Source organism: Oncorhynchus tshawytscha, linkage group LG03 (assembly GCF_018296145.1).
Source record: "Oncorhynchus tshawytscha isolate Ot180627B linkage group LG03, Otsh_v2.0, whole genome shotgun sequence".
Lineage (NCBI taxonomy): Eukaryota > Metazoa > Chordata > Actinopteri > Salmoniformes > Salmonidae > Oncorhynchus > Oncorhynchus tshawytscha.
This window is the reverse complement of record NC_056431.1, coordinates 13,845,884-13,866,444: the sequence shown is the minus strand read 5'-3', so window position 1 is coordinate 13,866,444 and position 20,561 is coordinate 13,845,884. Positions and strand designations below refer to the sequence as shown.

Below are 20,561 nucleotides of genomic sequence, written 5' to 3'. Positions count from 1 at the left end.
ATTTAGGCAGGCAAGAAAATAGCCTTGGCGAACCCCCCTTCTAATTTCCTTAATTTTGTGGCTAGTGTCAAATACTTTCTAGAGAACAAACTTCACGTCAATCGAAATTAACAATTAATGTATGTGTTATATTATACATAGAGGAGGAAGTCAAATGTAGGCAAGCAATAAACATTTCACAACAACTACTAGTCAAATAATGGGAGAGATGACGAATTTTGACAGTGATTTATTTATTAACTAATACACTAAACAAATAGCCAAACCGAAAACTGCAGAAATTACAAGTGCCTCCCCCGCGATCAAACCGCCATAAAATATTTAAATGAAACGCAGCCTAACGTGATCATTGAAAGCTTCCTTGAAGAACACAAATAAAACATGCTTTCTGCTACTAAGATCAGTGAAATGTAGGCTAAACTGACAACGGAGTGAATAGCAGAAATCTCAACTAGCAAGCAAGTCGCAGCAATGAAGAATTGAGTGTGTGTGCGTTCACGCGAAGGGGGATATGTTATGCACAATACCGGCACCTATTTCAGTTAAAATCAAGCAAAAATAAAACGTTGCCTTGGAAAATCGGGTTTCCCTGCTAATATTGCAGAAACTTCACATTTATAAAGCATCTAACTGCAATGCACGACGAAAAACAATTTCAGTTATTGTTTTGTGAATGAATGGAACTTCCAATCTCAGCTCTTGTTTGCAGGGTTCTTAGTGGTCAATTGCCACTGACTTAAAGCCTATATTGAGGAAGAAGTGTGCTATAATTGAAGCAAAGAATGATTACCAGCAAATAATTATGTTTCCGTAGCCATGTCAAATACGTTTAAGAACTTCAGATCATCTCTGAGTTTTCCCCTTGAAGTTCCACTTCGTCTTGATCGAAAATATGAAACGCAATCTTCACATCTGCCACAAGGTGTCTCTGGTTTCCAGCAGAACACTAACCGTTTTAGATTTTTATCAAAATTATAATTTTTGGTCCCGTTTGACAGCATCAAACCGCCTTTCAAAACCTACAAACTAGTCAGCTCTATCACCGTCTTCTTTGGTCAACGCTAAATGTCATTCCCAAATTCCGTGGTAGACTTTGGATCTGATAGGCTAATCTATACATTGCAACATTATTGCAGTCATTCACATTGTACGACCTCTTTAGGGCCCAATTTACTATAGTTCTAGTCTTCAGTAGCAAGATTATGAAGACAACCAGGCCTATGACTGGGTGAATCTCGAAAGGGCATGTTATAAATCAGGGTAAACAAGATTATAAACATTTAAGTGGACCATACTATTATGCAGCCAGGGCATGTTCAATATCTGTTGTTTATTTCAATTACAATGGATCTTTTACAAAATATCTGATGTAGAAACATCAACGAAAAAAGTATAAAAGACAGGACCCACCATATACACAATTCTATAAATACATATTTAGATACATTATAGTAGTAGTAGTAGTAGTATATAGAATCCAACAGAAATTTGGTCTGGAATTCCAGGTGGAAACTATCTGTCAGCAGCAGAAAATATTTATATGTGCACCTTTGAAGCCCTATATCATTGGGTACTTCCACAATGGCACCCTATTCCCATTATAGTGCACACCTTTGACCAGGGACTGGTCAAAAGTAGCATACTATGTAGGGAATAGGGTGCCATTTTGGATGTACACATTTTTCTCCCAGTATCCAATACAGTGCACAATGCAGTTTCCACAGCACAATGCTTCCACAGCACATTATGAAACAATGTTTTGCATTGGTTACGGATTTTTTCCTATGTTACATACAGTTGTTCTTTTCATAAACAACACACATTTTTGCATAATATAATGGAAGGCAAAACAAATACCAGGCACTGTAGGATGGAGGCACTTGTGCACCTACTGTAACAAGACTGGTTTGGCATCGTGACATTTGGCACATGAAGGTGGTAGACAGTGGTCCTGTACTGTATGTGTGTGTGAGATGTTGGGAATCTGGGTACTAGTCAGTTTTCAATTCTGTCAATTCAATAACATTATTTAAAATGCAATGATTTGGAAATTACCCCATTCTTTTCAATTAAGTGTTTTCATTCATTAATTAAAATCAGTTCCTGAATTGACAATGGTTCCATTCCCAGACCGTGGTGAGAATAAGGAGCCGTCTTTCTTTATGACTTGGTGGGACTGAGTTCTGGCTGTATGTCTGTCTGTGTGAGCTCTTTCTTCTTCCTCCTCTTCTTTTTGCCTCGGCAGGGCTTGCACAGGCAGCACAGGACGCAGGGTGAAGCCAGAAGGAGGAGAGGAGAGGCCACCAGCACGATGACACTGACACCAACCAGGATGCCCACCACCTGCCAAGAGGACAGGGTTCACACACACACATGGTGTTTAGCAGGAGGCCAATAAATGTGAATGTCACATACTTAATGTCAGGCCAATTACTGTTGTTTCAGGCATACAAGAAAACTTGATATAGCAAAACACAGATTTCCTGGTTTACTGGAGTGTAAAATGAGAAGAGTCACCTCACCTGTGTTCTGTTCCACATGACGGAGGCTCGGGAGTGGCCCAGCTTGTTCCTGCATGGCCCCTTATCATAGTGCCTCAGAAATATATCACCCTAAACATATAACAACAGTTATCATAGTACCTCAGAAATATAGCACCTTAACATATAACAACAGTTATCATAGTACCTCAGAAATATATCACCCTAAACATATAACAACAGTTATCATAGTGCCCAGAAATATAGCACTTAACATATAACAACAGTTATCATAGTGCCTCAGAAATATATCACCTAAACATATAACAACAGTTATCATAGTGCCTCAGAAATATATCACCTTAACATATAACAACAGTTATCATAGTACCTCAGAAATATATCACCCTAAACATATAACAACAGTTATCATAGTACCTCAGAAATATATCACCCTAAACATATAACAGTTATCATAGTGCCTCAGAAATATATCACCTTAACATATAACAGTTATCATAGTGCCTCAGAAATATATCACCTTAACATATAACAGTTATCATAGTGCCTCAGAAATATATCACCTTAACATATAACAGTTATCATAGTGCCTCAGAAATATATCACCTTAGCATATAACAGTTATCATAGTGCCTCAGAAATATATCACCTTAACATATAACAGTTATCATAGTACCTCAGAAATATATCACCTTAGCATATAACAGTTATCATAGTGCCTCAGAAATATATCACCTTAACATAGAGGAATACAGTATCACCATTAACATACAACATGTAGGTTCAGACTTATTGAAGCATTTATAACTGTATGTGGACTTACATCCAGGTTTTGCAGACAGTACCAACAGAAGGTGTGTTTGCAGCTCTTACACAGCATCTGGGCACAGCCTTGGTTCCTCTCGATGTACACACCACACATGGGGCACTGCTTGATGGGCAGATCAGAGTCACTGCATGACCGGCCCCCAGCATGAAGGCTGGGGACAGGTGGATGAGGGGTGGAGAGGTGGGGGCGAGGTTGAGAGGTGGTGGGGGAGGTGAGGGAGAGTGGGTTCAGATAGAGAATTAGAATAAGAATGTTAATAATGTCTATACATTATAGTGTAAATGTAATTATATGGTGTTAGCAGGGTTAAACCATGGGAGCTGAGGCACAGACTGGCCTCTATATTTAGCACTAATGTTAATTGGCGGCTTAACTTAATTTATTTGGGAGAAGAAACTATGAGGGAACCAGTTGACTGAATACCATGGTAAGAAGGGATTGAATTAACTGCATTGTATTACTACATGGACCAATAGTGTTAATCCCCCACAACAACATCAAACTGGCATTCTGTCTCTCATACTTTGGGGCTCAAATCTAAGATTTTAGAACACTTTCTGGTCTTTTCTGTTGTTATACTTTAGTTTACCAAATCCATCGACTCAAGGACATTTTCTCCAGTACGAGGCACTTCGTGTTGTCAAAGCAACAGAAATGGATTCACTGACTGACTCCCCTACTCCTCCCCTTTGGCAGGGACACAATGGCATTCCATTAAGCTTTACTCCACACCTTCCAATAACAAACACATACACACACACACACACTGAAGAGTGGAAGGGGTGGAATACTGTATGCAGCATAGAGAGAGAGAGACACCGACGGAATTTCTGAGGAACACACTGAGCACACTGTCTGTGGCACACCAGAAATGGCCAAAAGGCCAAGACAACTGCCAACTACTGCTTCAATCCGCATTCATCAGTGACAATATTTTTTCCACCAAGGCGCTCTGACTGTGACTGACTGACCTGCTCTCTGAGGCAGATGATGTCATAGGCTGGTGCTCGGGGCAGGCGTGCCCGTCCTGCCAGGGCCCTCTACAGCCAGAGCAGAAGACGGTGTGGCAGGCTAGACAGGGAACGGACGTAGGCTGGCCCTCTGAGCTGGGCCCGACGCTGCAGACAGCCTGGCACTCCAGCACCGGGCACCATGCTCTACTAGGGTCCAGCTGCACCCCTGAAACATAACAAACCAATGATGTACATAAACACATATGTATGTACATATACAGGTAACTGACAAAATAAAGGAAACACTAGTAAATGAGGGATATAAAGTATATTGAAAGCAGGTTGTTCCACGCAGGTGTGGTTCCTGAGTTAATTCAGCTCTTAACATTCCATCATGCCCTGTTGCCCATTATTTTGGCTACCATGGCTCGAAGAGATCTCAGTGACTTTGAAAGAGGGGTCTCAAAGGATTATTTTCTCAGAAAAATAAGAACCTAACAGAATGATACCCAAAGCAAGGTATTAGATATAGAGGGTAGAGGATCCTAGATACGGATGCCTTCAGAAAGTATTCACACCCCTTGACTTGTTCTACCTTTTGTTGTGTTACTGCCTGCATTTAACATTTGTTAAATTGAGATTTTGTGTCACTGGCCTCCACACCCCAAAGTATATTATAAAAAATACAAAAATTGTACAAATTAATAAAAAATGAAAAGCTGAAATGTCTTGCATCAATAAGTATTCAACCCATTTGTTATGGCAAGCCTAAATGAGTTCAGGAGTAAAAATGTGCTTAACAAGTCACATAATTAGTTGCATGGACTCACTCTGTGTGCAATAATAGTGTTTAACATGGTTTTTGAATGACTACCTCATCTCTGTATCCTACACATACAGATAATTGTAAGGTCCCTCTGTCGAGCAGTGAATTGGTTAAAAAAATGTTTGTTTTTTTAATCTGACATTGAATATCACTTTGAGCATGGTGAAGTTAATAATTACACTTTCGATAGTGCATCAATACACCCAGATCTACAAAGATACAGGCTCCTTCCTAACTCAGTTGCCAGAGGAAGGAAACCGCTCAGGTATTTTACCATGAGGCCAATGATGACTTAAAACAGTTACAGTTTAATTGTTGTGATAGGAGAAAACTGAAGATGCATCAACAACATTGTAGCCTGTATAGAATACAAATATTCAAAAACATGCATCCTGTTCACAATAAGGCACTAAATGTGGCAAAGAAAATAACTTTATCTCCTGAATACAAAGCATTATGTTAAAACCTCTTGAAGCTAGGGGGCACTATTTTTATGTGTGGAAAAATAACGTTCCCAAAGTAAACGGCCTATTTCTCAGGACCAGATGCTAGAATATGCATATAATTCACAGATTAGGATAGAAAACGCTCTAGAGTTTCCAAAACTGTCAAAATATTGTCTGTGAGTATAACAGAACTGATATTGCAGGCGAAACCCTGAGGAAAATCAAACCAGGAAGTGGCTTCTATTTTGAAAACTCCATGTTCCATAGCCTGCCTTTGCTCCATTTAAAGGGATATCAACCAGATCCTTTCCTATCGCTTCCTCAAGGTGTCAACAGTCGTTAGACATAGTTTCAGGCTTTTATTTAGAAACATGAGCGAGAATGATAAGATCGAGTCATTGTATGCTGGGTGCCAGCAGCGTTTTGCTCGCGCAACAGAGTTTTGGCAGCCATTGCAGTTCCCTCTCCTACTGAAATAGACAGTTGTGATTGATATATTATTGATTATATATATTTTTTTAAACCTGAGGGTTGATTATAAAAAACGTTTGACATGTTTCTGTGGACATTACGAATACTGTTTGGAATTTTCGTCTGCGTTGTCGTGACCGCTCTTTCCTGTGGATTTCTGAACATTACCTCCGTTTGTTTGGCGCGTTTTTTGGATATTAAAATAATCTTTATGGAACAAAAGGAACATTTATTGTCTAACTGGGAGTCTCGTGAGTGAAAACATCTGAAGATCAAAGGTAAACGATACATTTGATTGCTTTTCTGATTTTCGTGACCAAGCTACTTGATGCTATGTGTTCATAATGTTTTGTCGAGTGACCGATAAACTTACACAAACGCTTGGATTGCTTTCGCTGTAAAGCATATTTTCAAAATCTGACATGACAGGTGGATTAACAAAAGGCTAAGCTGTGTTTTACTATTTTGCACTTGTGATTTTATGAATATAAATATTTTTTGTAATATTATTTGAATGTGGTTCTATACAATTCAGCGGTTGTTGATGACAATTATCCCGCTAAAGGGATGGATAGCGTCAATAAGTTAAGGGCAAATCCAACACATCACTGAATACCACTCTTCATATTTTCAATGGTGGTGGCTGCATCATGTTATGGGTATGCTTGTCATCGGCAAGGACTAGGCAGTTTTTTAGGATAACAATAAACGGTACAGAGCTAAGCACAGGCAAAATCTTAGAGAAAAACCTGGTTCAGTCTGCTTTCCAACAGACACTGAGAGACAAATTCATCTTTCAGCAGGACAATAACCTAAAACATAAGGCCAAATATACAAATATACACAACATTGGATGTTCCTGAATGGCCTAATTACAGTTTTGACTCAAATCGTCTTGACAATCTATCGCAAGACTTGAAAATGGTTGTCTAGCAATGATCACAACCAACTTGACAGAGATTGAAGAATTTTTAAAATAATAATGTGCAAATATTGTACAATCCAGGTGTGCAAAGCTCATAAGAGACCTACCCAGAAAGACTCACAGGTGTAATCGATGCCAAAGGTGATTCTAACATGTACTGAGTCAGGGGGTTAAATACTTATGAAATCAGGATATATTAGTGTTTTTTATTTTATTTTTTACAAATGTTAGAATGTTTCTTATTTTGTGTAGATCATTGACAAAAATTACAATTAAATCCATTTTAATCCCACCTTGTAAAAAGTCAAGGGGTGTGAATACTTTCTGAAGGAAAGTATCCTAGATGTATCCTATCCTAGATGTATCCTATCCTAGATGTACCAGGGCAGGGTTTTCAGTGGGGTTTCTAACTGCTTTCGTAACAAAGGCACATTCCATGTTATCCTTTATCAGAGTAGCACCATGAGAACATGTTTTTGTGCACTTTGTTCCTAGATCCAATTTTTATGGTATTTGATTTATGACGGTGACTAATATTGGTTTCAGTGTGTTGTTGCCACAAGGCAAACCAACCAACCTCAGATTCCAATTTGTAAATGTTAAACCTGCCGGGACCTTTTCTACACTGTTTTCTTCTCTTCAAGCTCTTAGAAATGACTTCTGTCTCTAAACTAAAGCCAACAACAACAAACCATATTTCTTCACCAACAAAAACTGCGGACAGACAGAGCAATAACAACTTCATCATTTCCAGTAATTCTTAAACTGCTATTTATAAATCGCCTTATGGTATTCTGGTAGCTTGACGAACCGTCTAGCAGTTACTAAAGTTACAAGAACCTTTCAGCTGGACTGGGACGGGGTGGGAGGGAGTCAAGATAAGGACTAGAGGGAGACCTGAAATAGCCTTGTTGCCGTGACAGCCGTCACCAGTCACCTCCCCAGCATGTTAATGCTAATGAACGGTACCATACCTCGTTCAAACTCCAGCCGCTGGTACAGCTCAACCTGATCCGCAGAAGCAAAACAGGCTATCTGCAAAACAACGCAAATGAAACAGAATTGATCACGTCTGTGATTATGTCTTAAAATCAAAGGACGACCATTCTGGTCCCAGATCAGTTTGTGCTGTATAGCCAACTTCTATGGTCATTGTTACAAACAGATCTGAGACCAGGCTTCAATGTAATGCATTCCACAGAAATTAAATGTATTGCATAAATGTATTCTACAGAAATGCAGAAATTAACGCAGGGATAATAATTTCAAGAGAAGAGGTGTTGATTACCAAACTCCCTGACCTGACTGCAACACTACATTGGCCTGTGCTGTAGGCCATTTACACCTGACAATGACATTTGGAATTTCAAGGGCCATTTTTTGACATGATTCATCTTACCCAATGGTACCCAACCCTACTAGTGGTAACAGGCAAATACATATGAGTGTAATAGTGTAACCGATGTGAAATGGCTAGCCAATTAGCAGTGGTGCGCGCTAATAGCGTTTCAATCGGTGACGTCACTCGCTCTGAGACCTGAAGTAGTGGTTCCCCTTGCTCTGCAAGGGCCGTGGCTTTTGTGGAGCGATGGGTAACGATGCTTCGAGGGTGACTGTTGATGTGTGCAGAGGGTCCCTGGTTTGAGCCCAGGTTGGGGTGAGGAGAGGGACGGAAGCTATACTGTTACATTGATGCTGTTGACCCGGATCACTTGTTGCTGCGGAAAAGGAGGAGGTCAAAAGGGGAGTGAGTGTAACGGATGTGAAATGGCTAGCTAGGTAGTGGTGGTACGCGCTAAATAGCGTTTCAATCGGTGACGTCACTCGCTCTGAGACCTGAAGTAGTGGTTCCCCTTGCGGCTTTTTTGTTGTTCCCTCCGCAGCTTTTGTGGAGCGATGGGTAACGATGCTTCGAGGGTGACTGTTGATGTGTGCAGAGGGTCCCTGGTTCGAGCCCAGGTTGGGGCGAGGAGAGGGAAGGAAGCTATACTGTTACAATAGCAAAGTAGCAGTGTAACTGTCAAATGGTCTAAACATTGATGTGAACCAGTGGTTCTTTGAATGTGTCCAAAATGGCACCCTATTCCCTATATAATTCCCTATGGGCCCTGGTCAAAAGTAGTGCACTATAAAGGGAATAGGGTGTCATTTGAGTAGCAGACACAATAGAACATCCAGTATAAGCCTAGTACCTCTGAGTGGAGTAGGACTCCTGTCCTCAGACAAGCCATGTCTGGACATGTGACCGGGCTGCCCCCACCCTCCCGGATGGCCAGCTGAACATACTGCTGCAGACACTGAGGGGACAGACAACCAATGACATAAACACAGATGTGAATAATATGTATGTCTATGGACAAAACCAGAGAGAAGGGCCATGTTCAGCAGCGCACAACGTTGTGAAATGTTCCCGAACAAACATGCCTCTCTGTAGCCATGTAGAGTAAGGAATCACATCAGTTCTGATCATTACATTTTTATCTACAACGTTCCACAATGTTCACCTACTAAAAGTGGCCCTGGATTGATGTTGATGTTGACAGTATCTGAGATATACAGTAACTAGCACTTGAACTAGACTCGTCTCTAACAAACGATTTGATGCTAAAGACAAAGCAGCCCAAAAATGCAGTCCTGCGAGTCTGTTCATGCAAAAACCTGCCATTTTGTTTGTCAGAAGAGTCACGCCAAGCCTCACCCAGCTACTGTAGCAACAGCAGAATGCAGAAGGCATGGGGTTTATTGTCAATACCAGTGTTGTGTTGACAGTATCTCTCTATGGCTGTGTCCCAAATGGCATCGTATTCCCTATATAGTGCACGACTTTCCAGGCCCCATAGGGATGCACCCTATGTTTGACCTTGGCCTAGCAACTCAGACTGCTGCTCCGAGCGACGCCAGCAGCCAGGCAGAGATTAGCACCTGCCAACCAACCCCACGCCAGGATATCTCACTCTCCGTGTCAAGGCACATCACCTCCACCTCCGTGCGGATGGATACAGGCTGACTGAACACCAATCAATAGAAAGTCAGCTACAGTACAGCCTGCCAGAGATAAAAGTGAAAGAGAAACTAAATGCTTTCAGGAAAGCAGTGATTAAATCAATATTTTTGATTCGGCAGATAGATATGTCCTGTTGTTTGAATGCTGAGTCTTGTTGAATGAAAGAGGGAGAATAGAAAATACAGGCATTTCCCTGCTCAGTATCAGATATGAGAAGAGAAGTTATGGCAGGTTTGTGTTATCTACCTACCGGGGTACAGAAGACACAGTCACAGGTGTGCAGCGTGCTGGTTGCTGCTGAGGGGTGCTCACTAAGGCACAGCTTGCAGTACACCACCAAATCAGGCTGGGTGGACGAGGCCACTACAGCCCCGGCATGGCCCAGAGGCTGAGCTGATGAGCTGCTGTTGGCTATGGGGCCCTGACCCTGGCTCTGGCCCTGGTCTGGACTGCTGTTGTTGGCCATGGGGGAGCAGAGCGGTCAGTCAGCGCTGCCTGGAAGCTTCTCTTAGCCCTTCTGCTGGAGGAAGTGTGGAGGGCTGTGCTCCATGATCTGGTGGATGGTGGAGAACAGAAGACAAGCAGTCAGCCGATAACATCGCCAGTCTCCACATCATATAATGGTGTTTAAAACAGCTGATAGCTTCGTCAGTCTCCACATCATATAATGGTGTTTAAAACAGCTGATAGCCTCGCCAGTCTCCACATCATATAGTGGTGTTTAAAACAGCTGATAGCCTCGCCAGTCTCCACATCATATAGTGGTGTTTAAAACAGCTGATAGCCTCGCCAGTCTCCACATCATATAGTGGTGTTTAAAACAGCTGATAGCTTCGTCAGTCTCCACATCATATAATGGTGTTTAAAACAGCTGATAGCCTCGCCAGTCTCCACATCATATAATGGTGTTTAAAACAGCTGATAGCCTCGCCAGTCTCCACATCATATAATGGTGTTTAAAACAGCTGATAGCCTCGCCAGTCTCCACATCATATAGTGGTGTTTAAAACAGCTGAGAGGATTCGAGACTAATTCCAGGTTGCTTCCCAAATAGTGCACTACTTTTAACCAGGCCCCGGACATATGATTATCACTTCCTATTAATGAACAGAGGAGCCATTACTCCCCCTCCATCCAGCAGTATTAGTGCGTGTAGCCGTTGGTAACATGGCTGTTTTACATTGGTATCTACGGTGCAACACTTCTACAGTGCAACACAAAAATCATGGGTAATATCTTTGCGTCTTTGCAATAGACAAACAAGAGAAGAGGTGTTATCCCTTTTACCAATAAAATGTGTCTTTCAGGTTTCGCCAAAAGGAAAATATTAATTTCAGAATTCATTGAAGAGCAGGAAACTCGTGGTGCTGTTGCCATTTGACCCATTTCACATGTTCTGGGCTAATCCAGGCTAGAGAAGAGTACAAAGTCTAACTAAGAGGTCTAACTGTAGCTCAGGTCATCTGATGTTGGACCCTGTGAAAGAGTACAAACCCAGAGCCAATATCTATGCCCTCAAATCCAATGAGGAAAAATAAAGAATTAAGTAGTAAAATAGATTTAGCACTACAGAATGAGTGGCTAAAAAGCTGATGATTATGCATGTCTCTCTACAGTTTCTCATTCTCCACACAAAGTGCAGTTGCTGTTTAAATTGGCAGGCAAATTTAAACCAGCCAAATCAAGAGCCAACATCACTGTCCTAAATTTTCTGTGCTCCTCTATCTAACATTGATTCATGGCACACGTGCAAAACACTGACACTTGCACTTCAATGTGCACATTTTATTTCTGCACTGTCATTCTTTCTCTCTGTCCCATAGGAGTGAAGCACTTCTGTATTGTGGTGGAGACTGGAGAGCAGGGTGAAGACATCTGACAATGCTGCCTACTTCTGTCAGTCTGCCTGCCTGTCAGTCTGTCTGTCCTACCATAACAGGAAGGTAGCAGTAGCAAACAGACCTGTGGTGCTAAAGACCAATGGTGCTTTATCAGTTTCCTCTATCTCTCCACCTTGAAAGTTCCTCACCCTTTTGTTGTCTTGATGAAATATTACAACCTGCAAAGTGATACAAATGAAGGAAAGGATCACCAATGTCACTGGAGTGTTTGGATCCAGCCATTGACACCGCAAACAGGAGTATGGGGGTCAGCTGGAGTGAACCGCTAGCTTGTAGCATACAACAACAACAACAAACGTTTTATATCATCATCATGATGTAGACAAGCTTTTATTAACTAACCATAAGGCCTTTGCTTTGACTAACAGCAGCTTTCACATTATAGTGAGTTCTGTTTCTAACCATACTGTAGGCATTCTCCATGGATCAAAATCTAGGTTGAATGCCTGCCAGGGATCAAAGCCTCATTGTCCAGCACACAAGCAGAAACGGAAAACCAGCTCAGCTCGGTGAATAGTTGCCATACATACAGAGTGACTGGCAGTGTTCTGTTGAAAGGAGGCAGATGGGCCTGGGCCTATGCTCCCGTACTTACAATCCTGTGTGTGTGTGTGTGTGTGTGTGTGTGTGTGTGTGTGTGTGTGTGAGAGAGAGCAAGCGAGAGAGAGTGAGAGAAAGAAAGACATTCATCTTGCTGCAGTTAATGCGGGTCTAAATGTCCAATTGTTTCTACTCCAATTCCTATGAAACTGCTGTTTAATTGAATCAAAGAAACAAACAAAACTATCATTTTTTTATTAGTGTTACTACCAAACACTGTATTTATGTTGTTGTACAAACTACAGTAAATGGGAGTGACAACCTCTTTATGAGGGTATGCCTCTAATAAAGTATATTCTTCATCCAGAATTCATAGAGGAATAATCTGAAATATACTCATTGTTCACATGTAGTAGACAGCAGAAGAATACAAGATGAGCTTGACTGACACAATTTCACCTTCCAATGTTGTAGCTATACTGACATAGGTCCACATTGAAATTCTGCAACATACGCACATTAAACCATTCCTTACACTGAAAATAACATTTAAATGCCACACAGATGTCACAATAAATACGGAAACATTAGGAGAAAAAAAGACAGAGAGGGGGGGAGAGAAAGAGAGACCTACCTCCACGGTCAGGTCGCCTACGAGCTGCTTCTGTCCAGATTAACAGCCGCAGTGCTTTTACTAGGACACAGACGCATCTGTTGATACACAGTCACCTACAAAACACCTCCACTCGGGCGCCACGATATTCACACAAGCACCACCCATTTACCTCTTCCTTACAACTGCACTAGACACACCTCCCTGCCTGGCCTACAGTCACCAACGCAATCAGTGTTGGCATGCACAGTCAGTCCCGTGTTTCCAGATGGACGGGTGTGTGTGTGTGTGTGTGTAGTATTGTTCCGCAAACGATGTTCTTGCTGCCCTGCCTGCTGCTTGCTTGACCAGGAAGTGGTAGGCTATTGGTGGAATGTCCCCTAGCCTGCCCCTGGCGGCTTGCATAGAATAAAAGCAAAAGCAAAAACCTACAAGCGTCTTCCCTCACCTCAGGAGTTCGTCCTTTTTGACAACATAATGAATGTTATTGTTACAAATCCACAGAAGCTTCTCTTGAGATATCTCCTGGTCGGGTAGAATATCACAGTAAATGTATTTTTACTTTCGATAATCGGGGTTTGCTCGTTAATAGCTCTCCGACGGAAGGTGCTAGGATGATGAGAGTGACAAATATAGAATTGGATGACCGTAGAGAGCAAGGTACACACTATGTTTTTACCGATAGTCAAACTCTTCCCTTCACAGAGCCGAGAAGGAGGCAATATACTGTTTCCTGGTCCTCGGATGGTTTGAGGACCATCGTAAAAGTGCAATACCGGTGATTGCATGTGAGCAAAAATATATATGTTTTTACATTCAAATTCAGGGGGGTTAGCCCTATATGAAGATTACACACAAGATTACACACACTGCATAGGGACTCCAGTCACACTAAGCATTTTATTAGTTACCTCTAACTACTAAGGGCTTTTGACGCATTTACAAGGATACTTTTTAAAAGCCTCCTATATAGGTGAAATGGAGATGTAAAACCACATCATGTGAAGTAACTGCCCACTCATCCATGCTACATTAATTAGTTCTGATTTTATCGGTATATTTCTTGTGATAGGTCTGACCTTCAATACCTTCCTATCCATATGAGCTACAGATCTACAGACAATGGTGATGAGTTCCTTCACCTCTCTTATCAAAGCTCTATCAAAGATCTTTTATTTAAAAAAAATGTAATTCCTCCCCTTTGATTCTCTAGAAATATTTATCTTATTACAGCTTTAGATGTTAATTCAATAGCTTCCTATCTACATAACATATACATCTAAAAACCACATGAGGTTATGTCTCTGACCACCCTCGTCCATAGTAGTCTACACACATTAGAATCACAATTTTTATTTACTGATATTACATAAATGTATCATGTGATAGGTCTAATTTTCAATAGTTCACTGTCCATATGAGTTACAGACCAACATACAAGTGTGTTGTTCAATGGGTTCAATATGAAGGTGTACTTTTCATCAAATGTACACCTTCATATTTTATTCAAAATGGCTCACCTTTGATTTTCTAAAAAATGTATCACCAAGTACAGCTGTGGTTATCAATTCATGTACAGATTTAATTTGAGGCAAATCCAACATAACACATCAGTGAGTATGTTACGTTGGATTTGCCTCAAACACAACTCTTTGTATTCAGGACATAAAGTTAATTTCTTTGACATTTTTTGCAGTTTACTTTAGTGCCTTATTGCAAACATGATGCATGTTTTGGAATATTTGTATTCTGCACAGGCTTCCTTCTTTTCACTCTTTAATTTAGGTTACTATCGGGGAGTAACTATAATATTGTTTATCCATCCTCAGTTTTCTCCCATCACAGCCATTAAACTCTGTAAGTGTTTTAAAGTCACCGTTGGCCTCATAGTGAAATCCCTGAGCGTTTTCCTTCATCTCTGGCAAGTTAGGAAGGATGCCTGTTTATTTGTAGTGACTGGGTGTATTGATACACCATCCAACGTGTAAGTAATAACTTCACCTGCTCAAAGGGATATTCCATTTGTTTACCCATCTTCCAGTAGATATCCTTCTTTGCGATGTTAGCTCACCGACCTCCCTACTCCCTAGTAAACACATTAGAATTGCTATTTTTCATTGCACTGATTTTACATGAATACGTCCTGTGATACGTCTACTTCCAATATCTTCCTATCTATATGAGCTACAGGTCTACAGACAAGTGCGGTGGGTTCCTTGACCTCACTTATAAAAGGTACACTTTTATTTTTTTATTCCTCCCCTTTGATTTTCTACAAATATTTATCCTATTACAGCTCTGGTTATTAATTCACGTACAAACCTAATTTTCAATAGCTTTTCAATACCAGTCAAAAGTTTGGACACACCTACGAATTCAAGGGTTTTTCTTTATTTTACTATTTTCTACATTGTAGAATACTAGTGAAGACATCAAAACTATGAAATAACACATATGGAATCATGTAGTAACCAAAAAAGTGTTAAACAAATCAAAATATATTTTCTATTTGAGATTCTTCAGCCAATAAGTGCTCAGCATATGTGGAAATTCCTTCAAGACTGTTGGAAATGCATTCCAGGTGAAGCTGGTTGAGAGAATGCCAAGAGTGTGCAAAGCTGTCATCAAGGCAAAGGCAAACTTTGACGAATCTCACATATAAAATATATTTGGGTTTGTTTAACACTTTTTTGGTTACTACATGATTCCATATGTGTTATTTTATAATTTTGATGTCCACTATTCTACAATATAAAAATAAGGATTAACACTGGAATGAGTAGGTGTGTTCAAACTTTTGACGGTACTATATATCTAAAACCCTCCTCCCTAGTACACCAATTATATGTATTTGTATTTATTTATTTATTTTTTATTTTACAAATATTAAAATTTTTCTTCCACTTTGACATTACATAGTATTTTGTGTATATCGTTGACAAAAAAAATACAATTAAATCCATTTTAATCCCACTTTGTAACAACAAAATGTGGAAAAAGTCAAGGTGAATATGCACTGTATATGTAATTTGGACTGGAAGCAATTGAAAATTAGATCTGTGTGCAAATTAATAACCACAGCTAAAATAAGATAAATATTTGTAGAAAATCAAAGGGGATGAATTTTGAAACAAGAAATGGTATAACTTTGATAATAGAGGTCCAGGAACTCATCACACTTGTCTGATTAGATATCTATAGCTCATATCGACAGTGAGCTATTGAAAATGAGACTTATCACAGGAAATATTTGTATGAATATTCGTATCAATATAAAATGGCAATTCTAATGGGTGTACTATGGACAAGGGAGATCAACAATATAAACTCAAGTGGTTTTAGATGTGTATGTAATTTGGACTGGAAGCTATTGAAAATTAGATCTGTACATTAATTAATAACCACAGCTGTAAAAAGTAATACACTGTGATAATAGAGGTCAGGGAAACACACTGTACTTGTCTGTAGAGCTCTTTCACATGTGGAGCGGAAGCCATTTAAAAGGATAATTATGAAATATTCATTTATAAATCAGGGAACTTTAAAATGGGAATTCTAATGTGTGCATCATGGATTAGAGGCAATAGTGACTTTGCCACAAGTGATTTTAGCTCTCTAGGTCATGCAAGTAGGCTACAGTAGGTTGCATATGAGTGAGAAAGATTATAGACCTATTTATGTTTTTTGAGCTCATATTGTTACATAAAATCCATTAAAAATAAACAAGATACAATTTTAGAATGTAATTATTGAGTAAACAGTTGGTTTAACAGTTGGTTTAACAGTTGGTTTAACAGTTGGTTTAACAGTTGGTTTAAGATCTTTCGATGATTTAATCATTTAAAAGGTTTCTGTAAACACCAGGTACAGCTGATTGCACTTTTAAGATGGTCCCTCAGCAGTGATTGCATAATATTCCCCCTATTGAAACCAACATAAAGTAACTTTTTCTCCAAAGGAAATGAATGGGGGGGAAACCTGTACATTGATCCTTATCCTCATCTGATTCTAGATATATCACCTGAATCATCCTAGGACCTTCTATCTATGAGGTATTGACCTCTGAATATCAAACCAATATACAAACTGAAACCAAATGTACTGTAGTGATAAACCTTCAGTGCTGCTCAAATGGCTTTTGCAATTATTGGTTTAAGCATAGGATACTCCAGCTATCCTATAACATTCGAATAATTCAAATGCATTTATAACGTTAACAATACTTTATATAATGGCCAGTTTGCTGCAATTCTTGTAATGTGTTATTCTGTTCTTCTTGACAACACAAGCGCAGTTGGTGAATTTATTATGAGGGTTGAAGCGAATGGAAACTCCCAAAACAGTCTGCGCATGCCCCCACCATTAGGGGCTTTTATTTATTTTAAGTTTTGCTACCGCAGCCTATAAAAATGACCGACAACCGATTGCAGCCCATTTCTCATTCTCAGTCGAAATGATACACACAAAGTTATGCACTGTTGTAATGTAGCCTATATCGTTCTGTCAAATTAACAATTATGTTACCATGTAACGAAAAACGCGAGATTTTACCTGGTAAGATATCACTTTCTTCAAATTTTTCGTGGATTGACAATTAACAATTTTAGTTCTGTGTTAACCGAGATTACAATGGGTCTGATCTAAACAAAAAGTGATAGGCCTATGATATGTATGGAAGCAATTGATGAAAAACAAGAAAACTCTGTATTTAGGCCTACACTATAAACTATACAGTTAGGTGTTAATTAATGTTAAGATCTAAAATGGAATGGAATGTAGGGCAGGCAGGCACGAGATGATGTTATGTTTACAGTCAGAAAGTGGTTTAGATGGGGAATAACCCGTGAGAATAACAGGGTTGGTGTGAAAGTGATATTTTTGCATTAGCCTACACTACACTTCTTTCATCTTTCCATCATATTTTATTTTGCATGAATTAAGCAAATGCCATATTATTATCATGTTATAACAACACTGAAATATTTCTGTTATTTTTTAATGCTCCCTCATCCAAGAAAGGAGCTTGCAACTTCGTTTACACGCTCTTAGCAAATCTATGTCATGCTGTGCAGTGGAAAGGCTGTGCGTGTACTTGTTGAGCTCCAGGACCATCACAGAGTATGAGAGCCAGGTGATCTGGTCCCAGAGAACAGACATGGAGAAGGCTGCCAAACTGCTCCAGGTGGTGCTGAAGAAGGGTCGCAACGCCTGTCTGCTCTTTTTCGACTCACTAGAAAAGTGTTGCCAGTGCCCACCACAGTTCGAAAGAGTCACCAGCCTCCCAGGTAAGTCTCTTCAAAAGTGTACATTTTTTCATTTGATTAATTGCAAGTAAATGACTTTGGCCTACATGTCTATAGTTTTCATGTCGTTTTCATCAACATTTAAATATGGTTATGATTAGTCTAGGCTTACGGTGATTTTGTGATTTCATGTCGTTTTCATCAACATTTAAATATGGTTATGATTAGTCTAGGCTTACGGTGATTTTGTGATTCTAAAGTAAATAAAGGTTCAATCAAATGAAAAATGAAAATAATGTTATGTGACATTTAGAGAGGTAGGCTAACTTGGCTTATATTGCAGCACGTTTTCTCTGTAGTATGTTATATGTTATGTATATGGTATGCCACATTCTACCACACTTTACCTTTTGAAAGCACTGGAAACCCAGCACCATTTGGTGTCCGATGCAGGTGAGGCCCAAGAATGTTCCATTCCTCTATTTTTTTTAAAGATATAGTGTAGGCTTAAATCTAAATGGTTTCTCCACGTGTCCAAAACTAAAGCTCATAGAGGTTTTTACAGTATGTCATCATCATGATGCAACGGGAATCACCGGGATACTGTTGTCAACAACAATTTCCCATTTTTCAACCTCTTCCCTTTTTTCTCACACCCCAAACAACAGAGAGGAGGAGGACCAACACTGCCCCAACTTACGTCATCAACATCAGCCATTCCAATTTGAGTAACTGCATCATTGGAGATGGCAACTTTCAAGGTGTGACAATGTGTATACAACAACCTCAGAGCATGGGTTCAGAGGATGCTAGGCATGGTAAGTTACAGTCAAATTCTCATAATTTAATATATTTAAAATAGTGTGATACAAGATTCAAGCACATTCACAGATACAAGCGCATATGTATATATTTTTATTATAATAATTCACTTCTCTTTTTGACCTGCACCATTGGCGCTCGGACCTTATTAAGCATTTAAATGTACCCTTCACTTTACCTTTCTTTACTGAGTTCAAAGAAGCCATTAGATTCATAACTTTCATGTACTGTACTGCTTTTCATTGACGACTCTATTGCAGAGACAATGGGAGGCAACGTCACCAGTGATCACCAGAGAGCAGTACAGGCCTGTCCAGATCCAGAGCTAGAGAGGAGTGTCCAGGTCTATGGGTCCCAACTGCAGTATGTCATCATCGGGGACAACAACAACCTGCAGGCTGAAGACACACCGGAAGAGGAAGACGGGGAAGAAGAAGAACTCATTAATAAAAGTAACTGATTGGATTTGTGTAGTGCTTTTCCAGATGCTCAATGTGGTTTACATTGTATTGGGGAAACTCCCCTCATACACCACCAACTAGTTTCCATTTAAGTCATTTAGCAGACTCTTTTATCCAGAGTGACTTACAGGAGCAATTAGTGTTAGGTGCCTTTCGGTTACTGGCCCAGCGCTCTTAACTGTTAGGCTACCTGCCTCTGGAGCCAAATTTTACATGTTCAAATCAGGTGATAGAAAGTTGTTTTTGAGATTTTTGTTTTAAGCCTATCCCACACCGTAACCCTTACCTTAACCATTTAGAGTTAATGCCTAACCTTAAGATCTCGGAGTTAAAGCCTAAATGAACTTTAACCTTAAAAATGTGGAGTTAATGTCTAAACTTTAATGTCTAAACTAGTTGTTGTGTGGCACTGCATCAGTATCCTACAGAGCCATACATATATGGCTCTTCTATCCTAGATGCCATCTCCTGCTGTTGTGCCCTTGAGCATGCGACTGCACCACGGGCGACCGTGGCTCTCAATCCCCATAAGTGATATGGGGACAAAATGTATGGCCATTGGTTAAATTGTAATGTTCCTTGCTGTGTCAATGAACTTGATTTCTGGGGAATGTATATGTATTGTAAATTGCTGTGTATTGTTTGGATAGTATAACTTAACCCTACATAATCAAAGAATGAACCATATTTTCGGTCCGTGGACTTATGGAGTAAGTATTGAATCATACAGTACATACATTACGTTCTGTGAACCCAATGTATAATGACCGCACTGACCACTGACCACTGACCACTGCTATAGATAAAGTGCATTTAGTGTATTTTAAGTATTTCATGCTGTAACAAATAAAAAGGTGCTGTTTTACTTTGAATGTATTCGTAATTTCTTAATTTGAATGCATGTGTTAGGGCATACTGAATTATCTTTACTGAAAATGATACTGTACATATTCACTGTTCTACTAAGTTATCAACATTTGTTGAAATAGGTTATTTCTTTAGAAAAAAAAAAGTTTATATAAGGTA

General features: G+C 39.7%; 2 protein-coding genes across 7 annotated transcripts; one reads left to right on the top strand and one right to left on the bottom strand.

Annotated features, from left to right (window-relative positions):
* Positions 1–1,311: 1,311 nt before the first annotated feature.
* On the bottom strand, positions 1,312–13,730 carry rnf144b (ring finger protein 144B). 3 transcript variants are annotated; one of them, XM_024392415.2, is made up of 8 exons: positions 13,458–13,730; positions 10,206–10,508; positions 9,144–9,248; positions 7,926–7,986; positions 4,302–4,509; positions 3,325–3,481; positions 2,523–2,612; positions 1,312–2,343 (listed from the first exon to the last, which is right to left on the bottom strand). In XM_024392415.2, exons 2-8 carry the CDS (start codon positions 10,419–10,421, stop codon positions 2,161–2,163), a joined length of 1,020 nt encoding a protein of 339 aa, XP_024248183.1. In that variant the 5' UTR covers positions 10,422–10,508; positions 13,458–13,730; the 3' UTR covers positions 1,312–2,160. The 3 variants fall into 3 exon arrangements, with proteins under 3 accessions (XP_024248183.1, XP_024248176.1, XP_024248192.1); XM_024392408.2 differs by lacking the exon at positions 13,458–13,730 and adding an exon at positions 13,031–13,374; XM_024392424.2 differs by lacking the exon at positions 13,458–13,730 and adding an exon at positions 11,918–12,014.
* A 3,309-nt stretch (positions 13,731–17,039) lies between these two features.
* On the top strand, positions 17,040–20,407 carry LOC112227659. Of its 4 annotated transcripts, none has more exons than XM_024392481.2 (4): positions 17,040–17,061; positions 18,025–18,294; positions 18,921–19,070; positions 19,335–20,407. In XM_024392481.2, exons 2-4 carry the CDS (start codon positions 18,066–18,068, stop codon positions 19,532–19,534), a joined length of 579 nt encoding a protein of 192 aa, XP_024248249.1. In that variant the 5' UTR covers positions 17,040–17,061; positions 18,025–18,065; the 3' UTR covers positions 19,535–20,407. The 4 variants fall into 4 exon arrangements, with proteins under 4 accessions (XP_024248249.1, XP_024248238.1, XP_024248242.1 ...); XM_024392470.2 differs by lacking the exon at positions 17,040–17,061 and adding an exon at positions 17,331–17,563 and having other exon boundaries at positions 18,082–18,294; XM_024392474.2 differs by lacking the exon at positions 17,040–17,061 and adding an exon at positions 17,342–17,563 and having other exon boundaries at positions 18,029–18,294.
* The last annotated feature ends 154 nt before the right edge of the window (positions 20,408–20,561 follow it).

Excerpts from the sequence above, each read along its gene's own strand:
- rnf144b (XM_024392415.2), bottom strand. The coding sequence starts at position 10,421 with ATGGCCAACAACAGCAGTCCAGACCAGGGCCAGAGCCAGGGTCAGGGC. Across the intron at positions 7,987-9,143 it reads GAGTCCTACTCCACTCAGAG|ATAGCCTGTTTTGCTTCTGC; the intron begins GTACTAGGCTTA and ends GTTGTTTTGCAG. Across the intron at positions 2,344-2,522 it reads TCATGTGGAACAGAACACAG|GTGGTGGGCATCCTGGTTGG; the intron begins GTGAGGTGACTC and ends TCCTCTTGGCAG.
- LOC112227659 (XM_024392461.2), top strand. The coding sequence starts at position 17,527 with ATGTTACCATGTAACGAAAAACGCGAGATTTTACCTG. Across the intron at positions 17,564-18,024 it reads AAAACGCGAGATTTTACCTG|AAAGGAGCTTGCAACTTCGT; the intron begins GTAAGATATCAC and ends CCCTCATCCAAG. Across the intron at positions 19,071-19,334 it reads TTCAGAGGATGCTAGGCATG|AGACAATGGGAGGCAACGTC; the intron begins GTAAGTTACAGT and ends ACTCTATTGCAG.